This window comes from Tupaia chinensis, unplaced genomic scaffold (genome assembly GCF_000334495.1).
Source record: "Tupaia chinensis unplaced genomic scaffold, TupChi_1.0 Scaffold145093_1, whole genome shotgun sequence".
Classification (NCBI taxonomy): domain Eukaryota; kingdom Metazoa; phylum Chordata; class Mammalia; order Scandentia; family Tupaiidae; genus Tupaia; species Tupaia belangeri.
Genome location: NW_006204954.1, coordinates 1,357,651 through 1,373,538, shown reverse-complemented (window position 1 = coordinate 1,373,538; position 15,888 = coordinate 1,357,651). Strand labels below are relative to the sequence as shown.

The 15,888-nt window shown below is 36.1% G+C and overlaps 1 protein-coding gene across 1 annotated transcript in view; it reads left to right on the top strand.

Moving 5' to 3' along the window:
- The window catches only part of POLK (DNA polymerase kappa), a 50,737-nt gene extending 37,540 nt beyond the window's left edge, over positions 1-13,197 (top strand). Inside the window, 6 exon segments of the mRNA XM_027767981.1 lie at positions 210-242; positions 3,695-3,791; positions 5,792-5,963; positions 8,849-9,799; positions 10,677-10,719; positions 11,427-13,197. Of these exon segments, the coding sequence (XP_027623782.1) occupies positions 210-242; positions 3,695-3,791; positions 5,792-5,963; positions 8,849-9,799; positions 10,677-10,719; positions 11,427-11,511 (1,381 nt within the window). The 3' untranslated portion in view covers positions 11,512-13,197.
- Positions 13,198-15,888: the final 2,691 nt, after the last annotated feature.

Genomic DNA, 15,888 nt, shown 5'->3' with positions numbered 1-15,888 from the left:
TATAATTGTACTAGCATCTTACCTATCTCTGTTCTTTGGTGATAGTTTTATTTTCAGATTAAAAACTCCTTTGTTTCTTAGGATGTATAAATGTTCATGAAAAAATTGAGATCTCTAAATGGTAATTTTTATGTTAAATTCTCTTTGTTGATTAAGAACTCAGTCTTCTTTGAGAAAGAATATAAAGTTTTTTTTTTTATTATTTCAAGGGATGGAGAGAGGAAGAGTATGAGCGTTGAGAGGTAATGTTTGATTACTTAATATCTGTAATTCATGTTATTTTAAACTAAGTTTTAAATTAATTTTTATTAAAGCAACCCTGAAATTTTAAAATGTATGTCAAACCTCAATGACCGTTGTCAGCAGTTCACACTTCTGAATATCCCAGTACAGTGCTGCATTATGTTTGCTATAATATTGACTGCAACTATTTCTTTAAATGTTAGCTTAATCCTATTCAGTGGAAATTAAGCCTTTTGTGATTCCAAATCTCTAGCTTTATTTACAAGAACAATTATGTTGAGTGTTCCTTTGGGAAATTTAAGACACAGCTATTGGTGAATAAGCAGAGGCATCAACTAATAAAATGTTGTTGTTGAAAGAGAGCTTAGTGATGATCTGATTTAATGGTTTATGTTTTGTTTAGAAGTCACATGAGATCTTAATGGAACTTTATTTGGGGAAATATATCATTATTTGTAAAGTCTCTCAATGATCTTATCAAAGCAGCAACGTTTCGCCATCATCACAGGTTGTATCTGTATGTCTCATATTTTACTTGTGATCAGAGTCGCTGCTCACAATAGTGATCATCATTGCAGTGATCATCATGCATGACTATTATAAGGCAATGCACTCAGTAAATGAGTTTGCTAAAAATTCCTGTTTTAAGCTGTGATTTATATAAAAGAAATCAAAGGACGAGAGAAAAAAAGAAGCCTCCTAAAGTGAGATTCTAGTTGGAAATTTTTTCTTCCATTTTATTGTTTTCTGTTGAGAACATTGCTTTCGATATACACAAATATATTCTCTTCTCCTTTCTGAAAACTCTTTTAAAACTCATTTAACTTTATTTGTTATTATTACTATTTTAAATTTGACTAGAAAGAGAGAGAAAGGGAAAGTGAGAAAGCAAGCTGCCAGGCCTGAGACTCTAACAGCAGTCAACCATGTGGGAGTGCAGTGTCTTAACCACCACATCAGCTGTTTGCCCCATTTCCTTTGTTTTCTGAAAGTTGCATTGGAACATCATTTTTACTATGGAGCTTGTTAGAGGGAAATTGAGGTTCATATCACACACGAAGAGCTTACTAATATGTGAAGAACTCTTAAAATCAATAAGAAAGGGCCAGTAAACCAAAAGAAAAAGGAATAAAGATATAATTGATCAACAGAAAAGGAAATGCAAACAGCTCTTAAAACAAGTGAATATTCCTATCCTCATTTATAATTAAAAAAATATAAATTGAAAGTTCTCTGAGATAACATTTTTTACTTAATCAGCTTGGTAAAGATTCTGACATATTCTGTTGGCAAGACTATGGTAGTGAAAAAGATGTAAACTCTAGAGGAGGTGTAGAGTTTCTTTTTGCTCTTACTTTAAAAATAGTAAAAATTCAATGGCTTAAGATAGCAGAAATTTATTCTCTTACCATATCCTTTTACCATATCAAAGGTCAGAAGTCCTAGAATTAAGGTTGCTTATGGGCTACTTTCTTTCTAGAGGCTCTGGGAAAGAATCATTTCCACCAAGAGCTTCTAAAGAATGCCTGTATTCCTTGGCTCCTGTCTCCAGCATCTTTTCTTTCTCTGATTCCAGTCCTCCTGCTTTCTTCTTATAAGGACCCTTAGGCTTACACTGGGCACACTCAAATACTCAAGGATATTTTTCCCATCATGATTTAATCACATCTGCAAAGCCACCTTTACAGTGTAAGGTACTAGGTTCACAAATTGGACATCTTTGGGATCCATTATTTGTCATATCACAAAAACAAGAAATCTATAGTATGCAAGGACTTCAGAAAGTTCGTAGAGTGACCAGACAGTGGAATAGTGTTCATACAACTGGACCCACATAGGAAGGTTCCAGATTCACTTCCCAGGGCTACTTTATATATGCCTGGCACACGCACACGTCCATGATCCAGGCTGGTTGGGGCTGGGGATGAACTGTAGCATGGGGACCCTGATGGAGGCATGCCTTGCAGTTCATAGAAAACATTTAAAGTATGAAGGGTTTTTTTGGTACAAAAAAATTGAAATACATGCAAGGTTTTTTCTTTTTTTCTTTTTTTTTTTTTTCAGAGTTTTTTGCGCATGTGCTCACCAGACAGAGAGAGACAGAGAGACAGAAAGCGAGAAATCACCCCCCAGAGGGGATGACCACGCTGTAATCCCTTCTCCTCCATTCTCCTCTCGGGATCTTGGGCACGTACGCACACGCGCCTGGAGTGAGTTTAAGCTACCGGGTCCGGGACTTGAACCGCGGTTGACTATGTGGGAGTCCAGCGACATAGCCATTACACTAACTGCTGGTCCCAAGGTTTTTTCATATTATACGTTGTCCACAAACTTTTCAAGACCCTCATATCTATCAGAATCACAGATAGAATCAGATCAGTTACACAATCCCATAATTCTTTTTTAGGCATTCATTCCATAAATGAAATCACATGTCATTTTCTATGTATACAAGGCTATTCAAGACGTTATAAAAGATAGCAAAATATTGAAAATAAATATCCATGAGTAAAGAATTGTTTAAATGAAACTTACATCTTTAGAGTATTATGCTGCCATGTAAAAATGAGAAAATTAGTTACTCATAGAGAACTCTTACCAAAATAGTGAAAAATGAGGTGCTAAATTGTATGTCTGATATTCTATTATTTATATAATCTTTGTATCTGAGGGTTAATGTTTGCTTATTTGCTTGTATGTGGAATATTTCTGGTGGAATTAATAAGTAGGAGATGCTACCAACATTGACTTCCACTAACGAGGATAGTTGAGTAGCTGGGGATGTAGCTAGCAGGGGACTCTACAGAACAGCAATTTGCTCGGAGTTTTGTATCTATCACTCTTATCTGTCTTCAGTGTTTTCCTTCTTCATCTACGTTAGTATCATCTTTCAACTTGTTTCCACACTTGTTTGCAGATAGATTCAAACTTTCTACATTTAATCTTACCAGCTCTCTATTTTCAGTTGTTTATTAAACAACTCTGTTTAGGCACTGTGAACCAACCCCTAAGGCCTATTTGAAAATATTTCCTATCCAGAAAATATATATACAATAACTGGAATGATGTTCTCATCTGTACTTTCCTAAAATAATCTGCTGTAGCACTCTATATACACATACACCCCATTGTGGTATAAGTTCTGGGCAGGTATCATTATCTGTTGGTGACTTTTCTCATCTTTTATAAGAATAATGTAGGGAGAACAAGAGCATAAAATTGCTTCTTGGCCAATCAGACTACCTATCTAAATGGTTTTCCATTATTTATTATTATCTTAGATGTTGTTTTTATTTAATTACATTTTAGATTATCTGAAAACTTTATTTTGTACTTTCATATTACAGAAAATTCAACTTAATCTTAGGTCATTTAAACACACTACATCATTCCCAAATGATCCTGAATTATAGTTTACTTGGTACATCAACATCATTCTTTTTCTTTCTAGGACATTCAGCGAGATAAGTAAAACAGAAGAACAGTACAGCTTGTGCCAAGAACTTTGCAGTGAACTTGCTCAAGATCTGCAGAAAGAAGGACTTAAGGTACTTTTTTTTTGATGTGGTGTGTTTATTTTTTAATTTTTTTTTTGATAACAAAATGCTGCCTTGGTATTAGAGGATAAGGCAAAGGCAAAGGAAACAATTTTCCTAGAATTCTGTTCACATATTATAAAAGACCTTGCCAATCATCCCTTAATGTTTTTCTCACATGGACAATTACCTTCTAGAACAGTCATTTTGTCTCAAGGCTCTAATCTCGTTTGCTTGACACATTGAGAACAAAAGCCTAGAAGGCATTAAACTTTCTATTTTATAATCTTCACTCAAAACACTTCATATTTAGTGTTTTGCCAATACCCTCAAACTAGAGGTGGAGTATATTATAAAATATTAAAAAGTTATTACATAAAGTGGAGTGTCTGATGAGCATTTTTCTTATAATCCTTCTCTATCATACCTTGAATACAAGAGGACTGCTTTTTTAAAAAATCAAGTAAACCTTTTTAAAAGAATTATTTGTTTAATTTTACTTATTATTATTATCATTTAATTTGACCAGAGAGAGAGGAAAAGTGAGAAATCAAGATGCCAGGTCCAGGATTTGAACCGAGGCCAGCCATGTGGGAGCCTAACATGTTAACGACCATGCCACCTGCTGGCCCCTTAAGTAAACTTTTTAGAATCATACTAGATTTATGGAAAAGTTGTAAAATAATATAAAGTTTCAAAATATTCCTCTCAACCAGTTTCCTCCAAAATAATATCTTACATTACCATAGTATATTTGTCAAAACTAAAAACTGTCATTAGTGTATTTCTATTAGCTGAACTCCAGGCTTTATTTGGATTTTACTTACTTTTCCATTAATGTCTTCTCTCTGTTCCAGGATTCAATTCAGGGACTACATTTCATTGCCTCTGGTCTGGGACAATTTCTTAATCATTCCTTCTTTTTTATGATCTTGATAGTCTTAAAGAATGCTGGCTAGTCATCCTACAGAATGCCCTCTTATCTGGGTTGTCTTATGGTATTTTCATGACCAGAGTTATGGGATTTTAGAAAGAATGCCACACAGGTGAAATCCCCTTCTCGTCCTCTCAGGCAGCATGTTATAGGCACGTGTCATCATTTAGTTAAGGTAGTCCTTGCTACACCTCTTCACTGGGAGGCTACTATTTTTCCCTTTGGAACTGAGTCAGTGAGTCTAAGCCATCTTCAAGTGAGGGAGGGCAGGAATTAAGTTTCACCTTGAAGAGATACTAAAATACATATAGTATAAAATTTGCCATTTTACCCATTTAAAAAAATTATTTTATTTAACTTTACTTATTTATATATTTTCATTTGACAAGAGAGGGGAGAGAGACAGAGAGAGAAAGTGAGAAAGCAAGCCACGAGGTCTGGGACTCGAACCACAGTTAGCCATGTGGGAGTCCAGCGCCCTTAACCACCGTGCCACCTGCTGGCGCCCATTTTACCCACTTTTAAGTTCATGGTTCAGTGGCATTAAGTACATCCATACTGTTGTGCAAGCATCACGGTACATCTCCGGAACCTTTTCATCATCCGCAGCTGCAAGTGGGTACCCTGCAACACTAACTGTAAGGGGAGGTTTTGCTTACAGGTTGTGTAGCATAGTATCTGACATATTAATAGTAGGCGCACAGCAAGTATGAGCTGTCTGTGAGACCTTTTCAAAGATTTGAAATATTTTTTTCCCCTGTCTCTTTAGGTACTAAATTTACTTCTAAAGAGAGTTAAAAATAAAAAAGATCAATTAGCTTTACCCTTTAAATAAAAGTGTTTAATAAAAATTCAGTTGGGGAAGGCAGTAATAATTATGGGCTAAAACAGGATTTTTAGATTGCTTATAGATTTTCATTATTCTTTATGAGAGTTTTCATTTCCATGTTTTGTAAATAGTTAATTAAATTTTCATATTCTTATATGCCCATGAGACCTTTCTGAATTTTTCTAACCTGTAAATAGCTTTTTTCTGGAAGTTACAATGCCATTTGTAATAATGTATTTTATGTTATAGGGTAGAACGGTTACCATTAAGCTAAAGAATGTGAATTTTGAAGTAAAAACTCGTGCATCTACAGTTTCATCTGTTATTTCTACTGCAGAAGAAATATTTGCTATTGCTAAGGAGTTGCTAAGAACGGAAATTGATGCTGATTTTCCACATCCCTTGAGATTAAGACTTATGGGTATGATTTCCTTTTCTTGTTTTTCCTTAAATCTACTAGATTTTTCCCAAATAATCAACTTTGGAAATATTGTTACCTCCATTTCATTTATTTATTTATTTAAATTGCCAGAGGGGATATGTATTTACCAGAGAGAGACAGAGAAACAGAGGAGTAGGGAGAAGCACCCTTCTAATGGGTCAGGGTCACAGCACAATCCCTCTTCGCTGTTTCTCCATCTTGTTGGGATTTAGGGAACACATGCAATGCACCCAGCTTGCCTTTTAAACTACTAGGGCCGGGACTCAAGCTTCTCAATCAGCCATGGAAGATCCACTTTCTCAACTACTAGGCTATGGAATCAGCACTTCATTTTCTTTCTTTCTTTCTTTTTTCTTTTTTAAAGAGGTTTTTGCCTTAGGGTACATGCACTTACCAGGGAGAGAGAGAGAGAGAAAGAGAGACAGAGACAGAGACAATGAGAGGGAAAGTGAGCAGTCGCCCCCAGGGAGATGTCTACACCACAGTCCCTTCTCCATTCTCCTCCTGGAATCATGGGCACACATGCACACACACCCCATGTGATTTTTAAGCCACTGGGTCCCATACTCAAACCACGGTTGGCCATGTGGGAGTCCATTGCATAACTGCTATGCCATTTGCTGACCCCTCTATCTTCTTTCTTAAAGCTATTTGGGAAGGTCTTACTATGCTGCTATTTATCTTAATTCTTAAGACCTGATATGTGTAAAACCATGATCATTAGTTTTAAGTCCAATAAGAACCAATTAAAATTCTTTTTCTTATTACTTACTAAAATCCATGAAGCTTGGTATGTTCCAGAATTCATAACTTATCAGATTTTAGAGTATATTCAGTGCATATTGAATATATTATCTAATAATCTTTGAGAGACCTAGAGCAACACTCTAGTATCAATACATTGATGTTTCTGTAGCAAAACAAAAAAATTTCAGACTATAAAGACTAAATAACCTCACAGTAATTCATTCATTGATTATCATTGTTACCTAACAATTTTAAGAACTTTTTTATCTTCAGAATTACAACTAAGGAATTGTGATGCTATGAAATCACATCTCCAGCCACTACCTGGTAAAAACAAACAAAAATCAAACAAGCCATTTCTAATGTGAACGAAGGGAGAGAATGTACTATAGATAGCACTCCAGATGCCCACTTTTCTACTAAGATTGGATTATTAGCCTTCCTTTCCTAGATGAAAGATAGTGCACATTGAAATTAATTGACTATAGTATGTTAATTAAAAGAGGCAAAGAGAAGATGTCTATAGAAGCCTATTCATAACTGCCAAAATGTGGAGGCAACCAAGATCCTCATCAGTATGTAAATGAAAAAGCAAACTGTGGTACATCCAAACAATAGAAAAATATTCAGCAAATAATGGAAATGAGCAATTAAATCATGAAGAACACATGGAGGAACCCTACATGCATATTGTTAACTGAAAGAAGGCAATCCAGAAAGGCTACATATTGTATGATGCCGACTATAGGGCATTCTGGAAAAGGCAAAACCATGGAGACAGCAAAAAGATTAGTGATTGTCAGGGTTAGTAGAGAGGGAGGGACGACTAGATAGAGCACAGAGACTTTTTCGGGCAGGGAAATTATTCTGTGTGATCCTGTGATGGTGGATAAATGCCATAAATTTGTCCAAATCTATAGTGTATAATGCCAAAAGTATATTATAAGGTGAACTGTGGATTTGGGGTGATAAAGGTGTGTCAGTGTAGGTTCCTCAGCCATAACAAACATACATTGGCACAGATGTTGCTAGTGGGGGAGGCTGTGCATGTGTAGAATCAGGAAGATACAGGAATACTATTGTCTGCTCAGTTTTTCTGTGAACCTAAAACAGCTCTTTAAAAAAGCTTTTCTTAAAAAAGAGCTAAATAGTCTATATAATTGACTCTGAGTAGTTATTTAGTATTTTTTTTAATTGCCAGAAGCAGCATGCACTCACTGGAGAGAGAGCGAGCAACTCCCCTCCCTCCACCCTCAGCTGAGTGTGGTCATACCACGATCCTTTTTCCTTCATTTTTGCTTCCTGTCAGGATTCTGGGCATGTACGTACATATGCCCAGTGTGTTTTTCAAGCCACCAGAGCCAGTATTTGAACTATGGCTGTTCATATGGGATTTGGCTTCCTTAACCACTGCTATGCTATGGGGCCAGTCCAGTTACTTAGTCTTTCTTTTTTTTTTTTTTTTTTTTTTTTTTAGAGTTTTCTTTTTGCTATAAGGCATGTGTCCTATATTAATTAACAGCCCTATATAAGAATGCCAACTCCAGGACATATAAAAATGCCAACTCTGGGACATACAAGAATGCCAACTCCGGGACCAGCAGTTAGCGTAATGGCTATGTTGCTGACTCCCACATAGTCGACTGTGGTTCGAGTCCTGTGCCTGGCGGCTTAAACTCATGCCAGGCGCCTGTGTGTGTGTGCCCAAGATCCTGAGAGGAAAATGGAGGAGAAGGGATTGCAGCATGGCCATCTCCCCTGGGGGATGATTTCTCGCTTTCTGTCTCTCTGTGTCTCTCTGTCTGTCTGGCGAGTGCACGTGCCCTATAGCAAAAAAAAAAAAAACCTCTTAAAAAAAAAAAAGGAATGCCAACTCCAGTAGCTATTTAAAATTTAGCAACATTTCATTTTATAAAGGGAAGTAAATTTCCACTTCTAATACCAGTTTCGAAAAAGCATTGTTTAATTTAGGAAATAAATCTAATGTTCTTAGTATTTCTCTGAAACCAACTTGTCATATATATGTGACAACAGTATTATGTAAAATATTTTTATGCACTATGAGTGAATTTGCTTTGTTGAATTGAAATTGATTAATTGCGGCTGGTTTAATTTAGGTGTTCGAATATCTGGTTTTCCAAATGAAGAAAATAAGAAGCACCAACAAAAGAGCATTATTGGCTTCTTACAGCCTGGAAACCAAGCGCCGTCAGCCACTGGGTGTATAATGGAGAAAACTGACAAAGATCAGTTCGTAAAACCCCTTGAAATGTCTCATAAGAAGAGTTTCTTTGATAAAAAACGATCAGAAAGGAAATGGAACCACCAAGATACATTGAAATGTGAAACTGTGAATAAACAAAATTTACAGACATCACAACCATTCCAAGTTTTAAAGAAAATGAGTGAGAATTTAGAAGCATCGGAGAATTCAGATAGTTGTCAGATATTTACCTGTCCTGTTTGCTTCAGGGAGCAAGGAAGCATCAGTCTGGAAGCCTTTAATAAACATGTAGATGCGTGTCTTGATGGACCTTCCATCAGTGAAAACTCCAAAATACTCTCATGTTCACATGTTTCATCTACCAAAATTAATGAGAAAGAAAATGTACAATATTCTTTCTCACTTTGTGCGAAGCAAGGTTATGAAAACCATCAGAAAAATACAGAAATCACTTCAGTAGATTGTATAGATTTGGTAGAGACTGTGGATAACTTACCCAAAGCAGAAAGTATAGATGCTTTAAGTAGTAAGCACAGCAAAGAGGAATGTTCTAGTCTTCTAAGCAAGTCTTTTAATACTGAACACTGTCATCAGAATTCTTGTACTATTTCATCAGAAAATAAAGACATCGAGTTAACTAGGCAAGAATCTCCCCAGCCTTATTTACACGAAGAGGTAACAGGCCAAGCTCTAGTTTGTCCTGTTTGTAACTTAGAACAAAAGACTTCAGATCTTACCCTGTTCAATGTGCACGTGGATGTTTGCTTAAATAAAGGTATTATCCAAGAACTAAGACAAGATAAAGTTAATCCAGTTAATCAACCCAAAGAAAGTGGAAGTACTGGTGAGTCTGTAGTCCTCGTCTTTTTTTTTTTTTTTAAAGAAAGATTTTTGCTGTAGGGCATGTGCACTCACCAGAGACAGAGAGAAAGAAAGCAAGAAATCACCCCCTAGGGGGATGGCCATGCTGCAATCCCTTCTCCATTCTCCTCTCAGGATTTTAGGCATGCACACGCACACACTGCATGAGTTTTAGGCCACCAGGCCTAGGACTTGAACTGTAATCGACTATGTGGGAGTTCTGCGACAAAACCATTACACCATCTACTGTTCCCAGTTTATAGTCTTTTTAAAGAACTTGATTTTCTAGAAATATATTTTATAACATTCATGAGATTATTGTTAAATCTGAAATACATGCTAGAGGTAGTTTCTGTTTTCTGCTATTTAGGAAAATGTTAGTATGCTTACCATAGGTTACAATCAATTCAAGTTAGTAGATTGTGATTTAGGGTAAAATTTTGGTTTTGATCTTGATTTGGCATAGAAAGAACTCAAAGGTTAAGGAGTTGAATGACCTAATCAAAAAAGAAATTCTTTCAGAGAACATGTGATAAGGCACAGTGGCAAATTAACTGTAATTCCAGTTGGAAAACCTCTAACATTTTTAGTAGTGCTGACTCCAGCCATATTTCAAATATAAAGTGTAAGAAATTATGCTATAAGGTTAGTTTCCAGTATGTATAAAGTCATGATGTCTTTTTGCATACAAAAATATAGGAAAAGAGTTCTAATTTTTCTGACAACCCATTATTAACTATATAGTACCAAGGAAGTTTTTATCTTCAGTTGGTCAGTTTTAACTTTTTAAATTTTATTCAGATTTTCAGTTATTTCATGTTATTTATTATGGAATTGTTTGATTTTTCTTCCTTCTAAAGGTAGCTCAAACAGAGTACAGAAGAATGTAACAAGACCAAAGAGGTATGGCTAATTTGAACTTTTAATAGAGCTAGCTAAGAACTGTCATGCTTTGAGGTGTAGTCTCTAAAAGATGTTAAATTTTGCTTATTTAAAATTTGCTTGGAGTTGGGGGCAACAGGTGGTGTGATGGGTAAAGCTCTGGATTCCCACATGGCTAGCTATGGTTCAAGTCCTGGACCCAGTGGCTTCAAAAATCACACCAAGCACATGTGTGTACATGCCCCAAATCCCAGGAGTAGAATGGAAGAGAGGAGATTATGGCATGGCCATCCCCCTTTGGGGTGATTTCTCACTTTCTTCTCACTGCCTTTAACTGTCTCTCCAGCGAGTATGCATTCCCTGTGGCAAAAACCTTAAAAAAAGACTTGTTAGAGGACATATATGCTCATTGAGGGGAGAGAGAGAGACATAGAGAAAGAGAGAGAGCACCCACATGGTGGATAGCCATGCCATAATCCCTTCATTTCCACTTTTCCTTTTGGAATTTGGGGCATGCACATACATGTGCCCATGTGTTTTTCCAGCTGCTGGACCCAGGACTTGAATGCCATCATCCATGTGGGAGTCAGCCACCTTAACCACCATATTATTTGCTAGCCCTAAAATTTGCTTTTACAAATCATCAAATAACAGTTTAAAAAATATTTGCAAAATGATTTTTTAAAATTTCTTTCTGCATTTTAATTGTGTTTTCTCTTTCATTCCAGATCAGGACTAATGACAAAGTACTCAGCATCAAAGAAAACAAAACCAAACAATCCCAGACACACCCTTGATGTATTTTTTAAATGAACGTTGAACATTCTATCATTACTTTTTAATTGAAACTTGTTATTTTATGATCAATGAATTTATTCTTCTTTAACAGATTCATTTAGTGAAGGCAGTCCTTCCCCAAATTACATTTCCTCTTATAAGGACTTGGAATATATACTAATTTACTTATGTATACTTTCTTTAAGAACCATGAGAATTTGACTTCTATTATGTATCAATGAGAAATCAATCCTGTTAGAGATTTTTTTCTTGCCAGGGTGTGTTAGCTTTCCAGAGAGAAAGAGAGGAAAGCCCTCCCAATGAGGCATTGCCATTCCACAATCCCTTTTTCCTCCACCTCTCCATCATGTCGTTATTTGAGGCTTGCATGCATATGCACCCAGTTTGTTTTTCAAGGCAGTGGAGCTGGGATTTGAACTAGTCAGTGTCTGAGATCTAGCTCTCTATCCATTACTTTTGATCACTTTGCTGTGGAGCCAGCCCCTAGAGATAATTTTAGAAAGAAAAATTAGGAATGCGATTAGAAAGTGATTTCTTTATTATTTCTATCGAGAATATAAGAATATGTATAAAGGCTCCTAGGTTCACATAAATCTTTTTAGCATAAGAATTTTTAGCACTTAGTCACTTTATTGACATTGAGCTGCTATATTTGATCCTAGGTGCCTCACACACATTCATAATTAAAACTTATCATCAGTCCTATGAAGAATATTGGCTTAGCAGAGCTAGCATGAATGGTTTGGTACCTCCAGGAAAATATCACAATATTAAAAGGATCTAGTGTTAAAAGGATTTTTTGCTTAACATATGATCACTCATTTAGTTTTCTCTGCTTAAAACTCCTTTGTCTTTTGAATAAGCACTTGGTTCACTTTAAGAAATATTTAGTCCAAGATTCAAAGTACTTTTTAAATTTAAGATTCAAAGTACTTTTTTTGTTTAATATGTAAGAGGACTTTTAAATAGAAATATTTCATTTCTTGGCCTTTATATTTGTACCTTCTACAAATCTATTTAAAAGGATAGATAGTCACTTTATTTTTATTATGATCTTCAAGAGAAAATGTGCAAATCAAAAGATTAATGTGTAAAACATTTCCCTTAACTAAGTTATATTTCTGTCACATTTTTATTAATATTTGTAAAAGAAGTAAGCTTAATAGTAGTTAGCTTAAGTAGTTGCTCCAACACTTTTGTGCTATCAATAAGTTCTTATCAAAAAGCAATTAATTATTTAATTGGAATGTGAAGATGGAAGCCATTTTCTGTTACTGCTGTAAGGAACTGAGTCTTTTGTTCTCCTATATTTATGTTTTCTATTTTCCTACTTTTTTGCATTTTAATTCATTATCTAAATATATAAGGAAATAGTATTTTAGAGCTGGTTTAAGTAGGATCTCTTAACAGCCCTTGGCCAAAGTGATAACTTAATTTTTTATTGTTAGATTAAAATTAGGCATATTAGCATATATTATATACTATGGCAAATATAAAGTAATAGTGTTATGGTTTTTGTTAGTGTTTACTTATGTAAATTCTATGCAAAATTAAGTTAAATAAAATATTGATTATTTAATGTATTGAAAAGTAGAGAGCACCACAATGAGTTGTTTTCTATTGGTATCTTGCCTCAAGTTTGTTTATAGTTTTCAACATTAGAGTAAATTATTTCATATAGACAATTCATTTAATTGATATTTAGTAATAAAATTTTTGACCTATTAGCCAATAGAGATTATTTATTTACTTTTCTATTCTTTCATCCTGGTAAATTCATTCTTTTTCTCTCCCAAAGGCTCTACAGGCTCTAAATCAGTGTTTAATATATAGTATTGTTTCTCCAATGGCCGGGATTCACAGGTTCAGGAATGAAGGGGTAGAAATGAGAGTGGCACCACACATCATTACCCCTAGTAACTCCTTAGCAAAAATTTTGCTTCCTGTTTCTCTTCCATGCTCTGATGGCCTAAAGGTTTGAATTCCAGAGAGAATACTGCTTCTACCAGGAGACACAACAATGATTCACTCCACTGAACTGGAAATTAAGTCTGCCACCCAGCCACTTGGGGCTCCTTATCCCTCCAGGTCAACAGACAAGGGAGTTATGGTGCTGGCGGGGGTGGCTGATCCAAACTACTCAGGAGAAATTGGAGTATTGCTCCTTAACAGAGTAAGGAGGAATATATCTGGAATACAGCAGCTCCCTTAGGGCATTTCTTAGTATTGCCATGCCCTGTGATTAAGGTTGATGGGAAATTACAACAACCCAATCCAGGAAGGATGGTGACAACTATGACCAAGGGAAGCAGTAACAAGGGATTTGGAGAGTAAAAGTAGGGGAGACTGTTTTAGAGCAGGGCGATCTAAGGAAGTGACATTTCACTTGAAACCTTAATGATATATATGGAGGATCAAACCATTAAAAAAATTCAGAGGGAAATGGAAACAGAATGGTTCCGTAGTGGGAAACACTAGAGAAACAGCAAGAATGGGGAGAGGTATGAGGTTCCAGGTCACAGAGATGAGCGGGGCCAGATCATATAGGGCAGTGTCTTTGATGTACCACCATACTGACAATTAGCTGTCTGGTTGAGATGCAATCTACTATTGAAGCAGAGTGAAAAAGAAAACATCACCCACAGATTACTTTGTAGCTTCTCATCTGGGCCAACCCTTCAGGGAAACTAAGGAAATCAGGTCCAACTAAGGCTAAGATCGACATAATGCTTTGGGATTTTTGTCTTTTCTGCTAGAGTTGGGTAAAATACCACACACTACCGTAAGGCTACGTAGCATAAAATAATGATACATTTTCTCCTGGCACTGATAGGATTTTAACAAAATTAAGTTTCTTGGTTTAGAATTCGGAATCAATTTTCATGCCATAAATTACTTGGGTAACATAATTCAGATCTTTCTATAGTTAATTGTATGATTTCCATGGGTCTGGCACTGTTTCCACTGTCATTATTCTGCATGTGTGTTTTCTTTTGATTTTTAAATTTTTTTCTTTTTTTTTCTTTTTGGAGAGGTTTTTGCTATAGGGTGCGTGCCCTTGCCAGACAGAGAGAAACAGAGAGATAGAAAGTGAGAAGTCACTCCCCAGGGGGGATGGCCACGCCGCAATCCCTTCTCCATTCTCCTCTCGGGATCTTGGGCACGCACGCACAGATCGACATAATGCTTTGGGATTTTTGTCTTTTCTGCTAGAGTTGGGTAAAATACCACACACTACCGTAAGGCTACGTAGCATAAAATAATGATACATTTTCTCCTGGCACTGATAGGATTTTAACAAAATTAAGTTTCTTGGTTTAGAATTCGGAATCAATTTTCATGCCATAAATTACTTGGGTAACATAATTCAGATCTTTCTATAGTTAATTGTATGATTTCCATGGGTCTGGCACTGTTTCCACTGTCATTATTCTGCATGTGTGTTTTCTTTTGATTTTTAAATTTTTTTCTTTTTTTTTCTTTTTGGAGAGGTTTTTGCTATAGGGTGCGTGCCCTTGCCAGACAGAGAGAAACAGAGAGATAGAAAGTGAGAAGTCACTCCCCAGGGGGGATGGCCACGCCGCAATCCCTTCTCCATTCTCCTCTCGGGATCTTGGGCACGCACGCACATGGCACCAGCGTGAGTTTAATCCAACGGGTCCAGGACTCGAACCGAAGTTGACTATGTGGGAGTCCAGCGACATAGCCATTACACTAACTGCTGGTCCCTGATTTTTAAAATTTTACTTGTGAATATACTATATATACACATGTAATTTTGAGTCCTGTTTCCATTTACATATTATAGATACTTTTGATGTTATTACAGTCTGGTATTTCTTTATAATATTCAGTTCAGTTTACTTGCTGTTGTTTTGATCACATCCCTGTAACAAAACATTAGTCTCATTTCACTTTTTTTTTTTTTTACTTCACTTCACTTTTTTTTTTTTTTTTTGTGGAGAGGTTTTTGCTATAGGGTGCGTGTGCTTGCCAGACAGACAGAGAGAGGCATAGAGACAGAAAGTGAGAAATCACCCCCCCGAGGGGATGGTCACGGATCCCTTCTCCTCCATTCTCCTCTCAGGATCTTGGGCATGCACGCACACGCGCTCGGCGTGAGTTTTAAGCTACCGGGTCCGGGACATGAACCACAGTCGACTATGTGGAAGTCCAGCGACATAGCCATTACGCTAACTCCTGGTTCCCTCATTTCACTTTTTTTAAAGGAAAGTTTGAAGTTATAGATGATGTTCTGAATACAGTAAAGAACATTTTACATTTTGTCAGTTTTTTTTTAATTGAATGTGTTGTTTTGAATTTTTCATTTTTTTTTTTTTTTTGAGAGAGATGTTTTTGCTATAGGACCTGTGTACTCTCTGGAGAGACAGA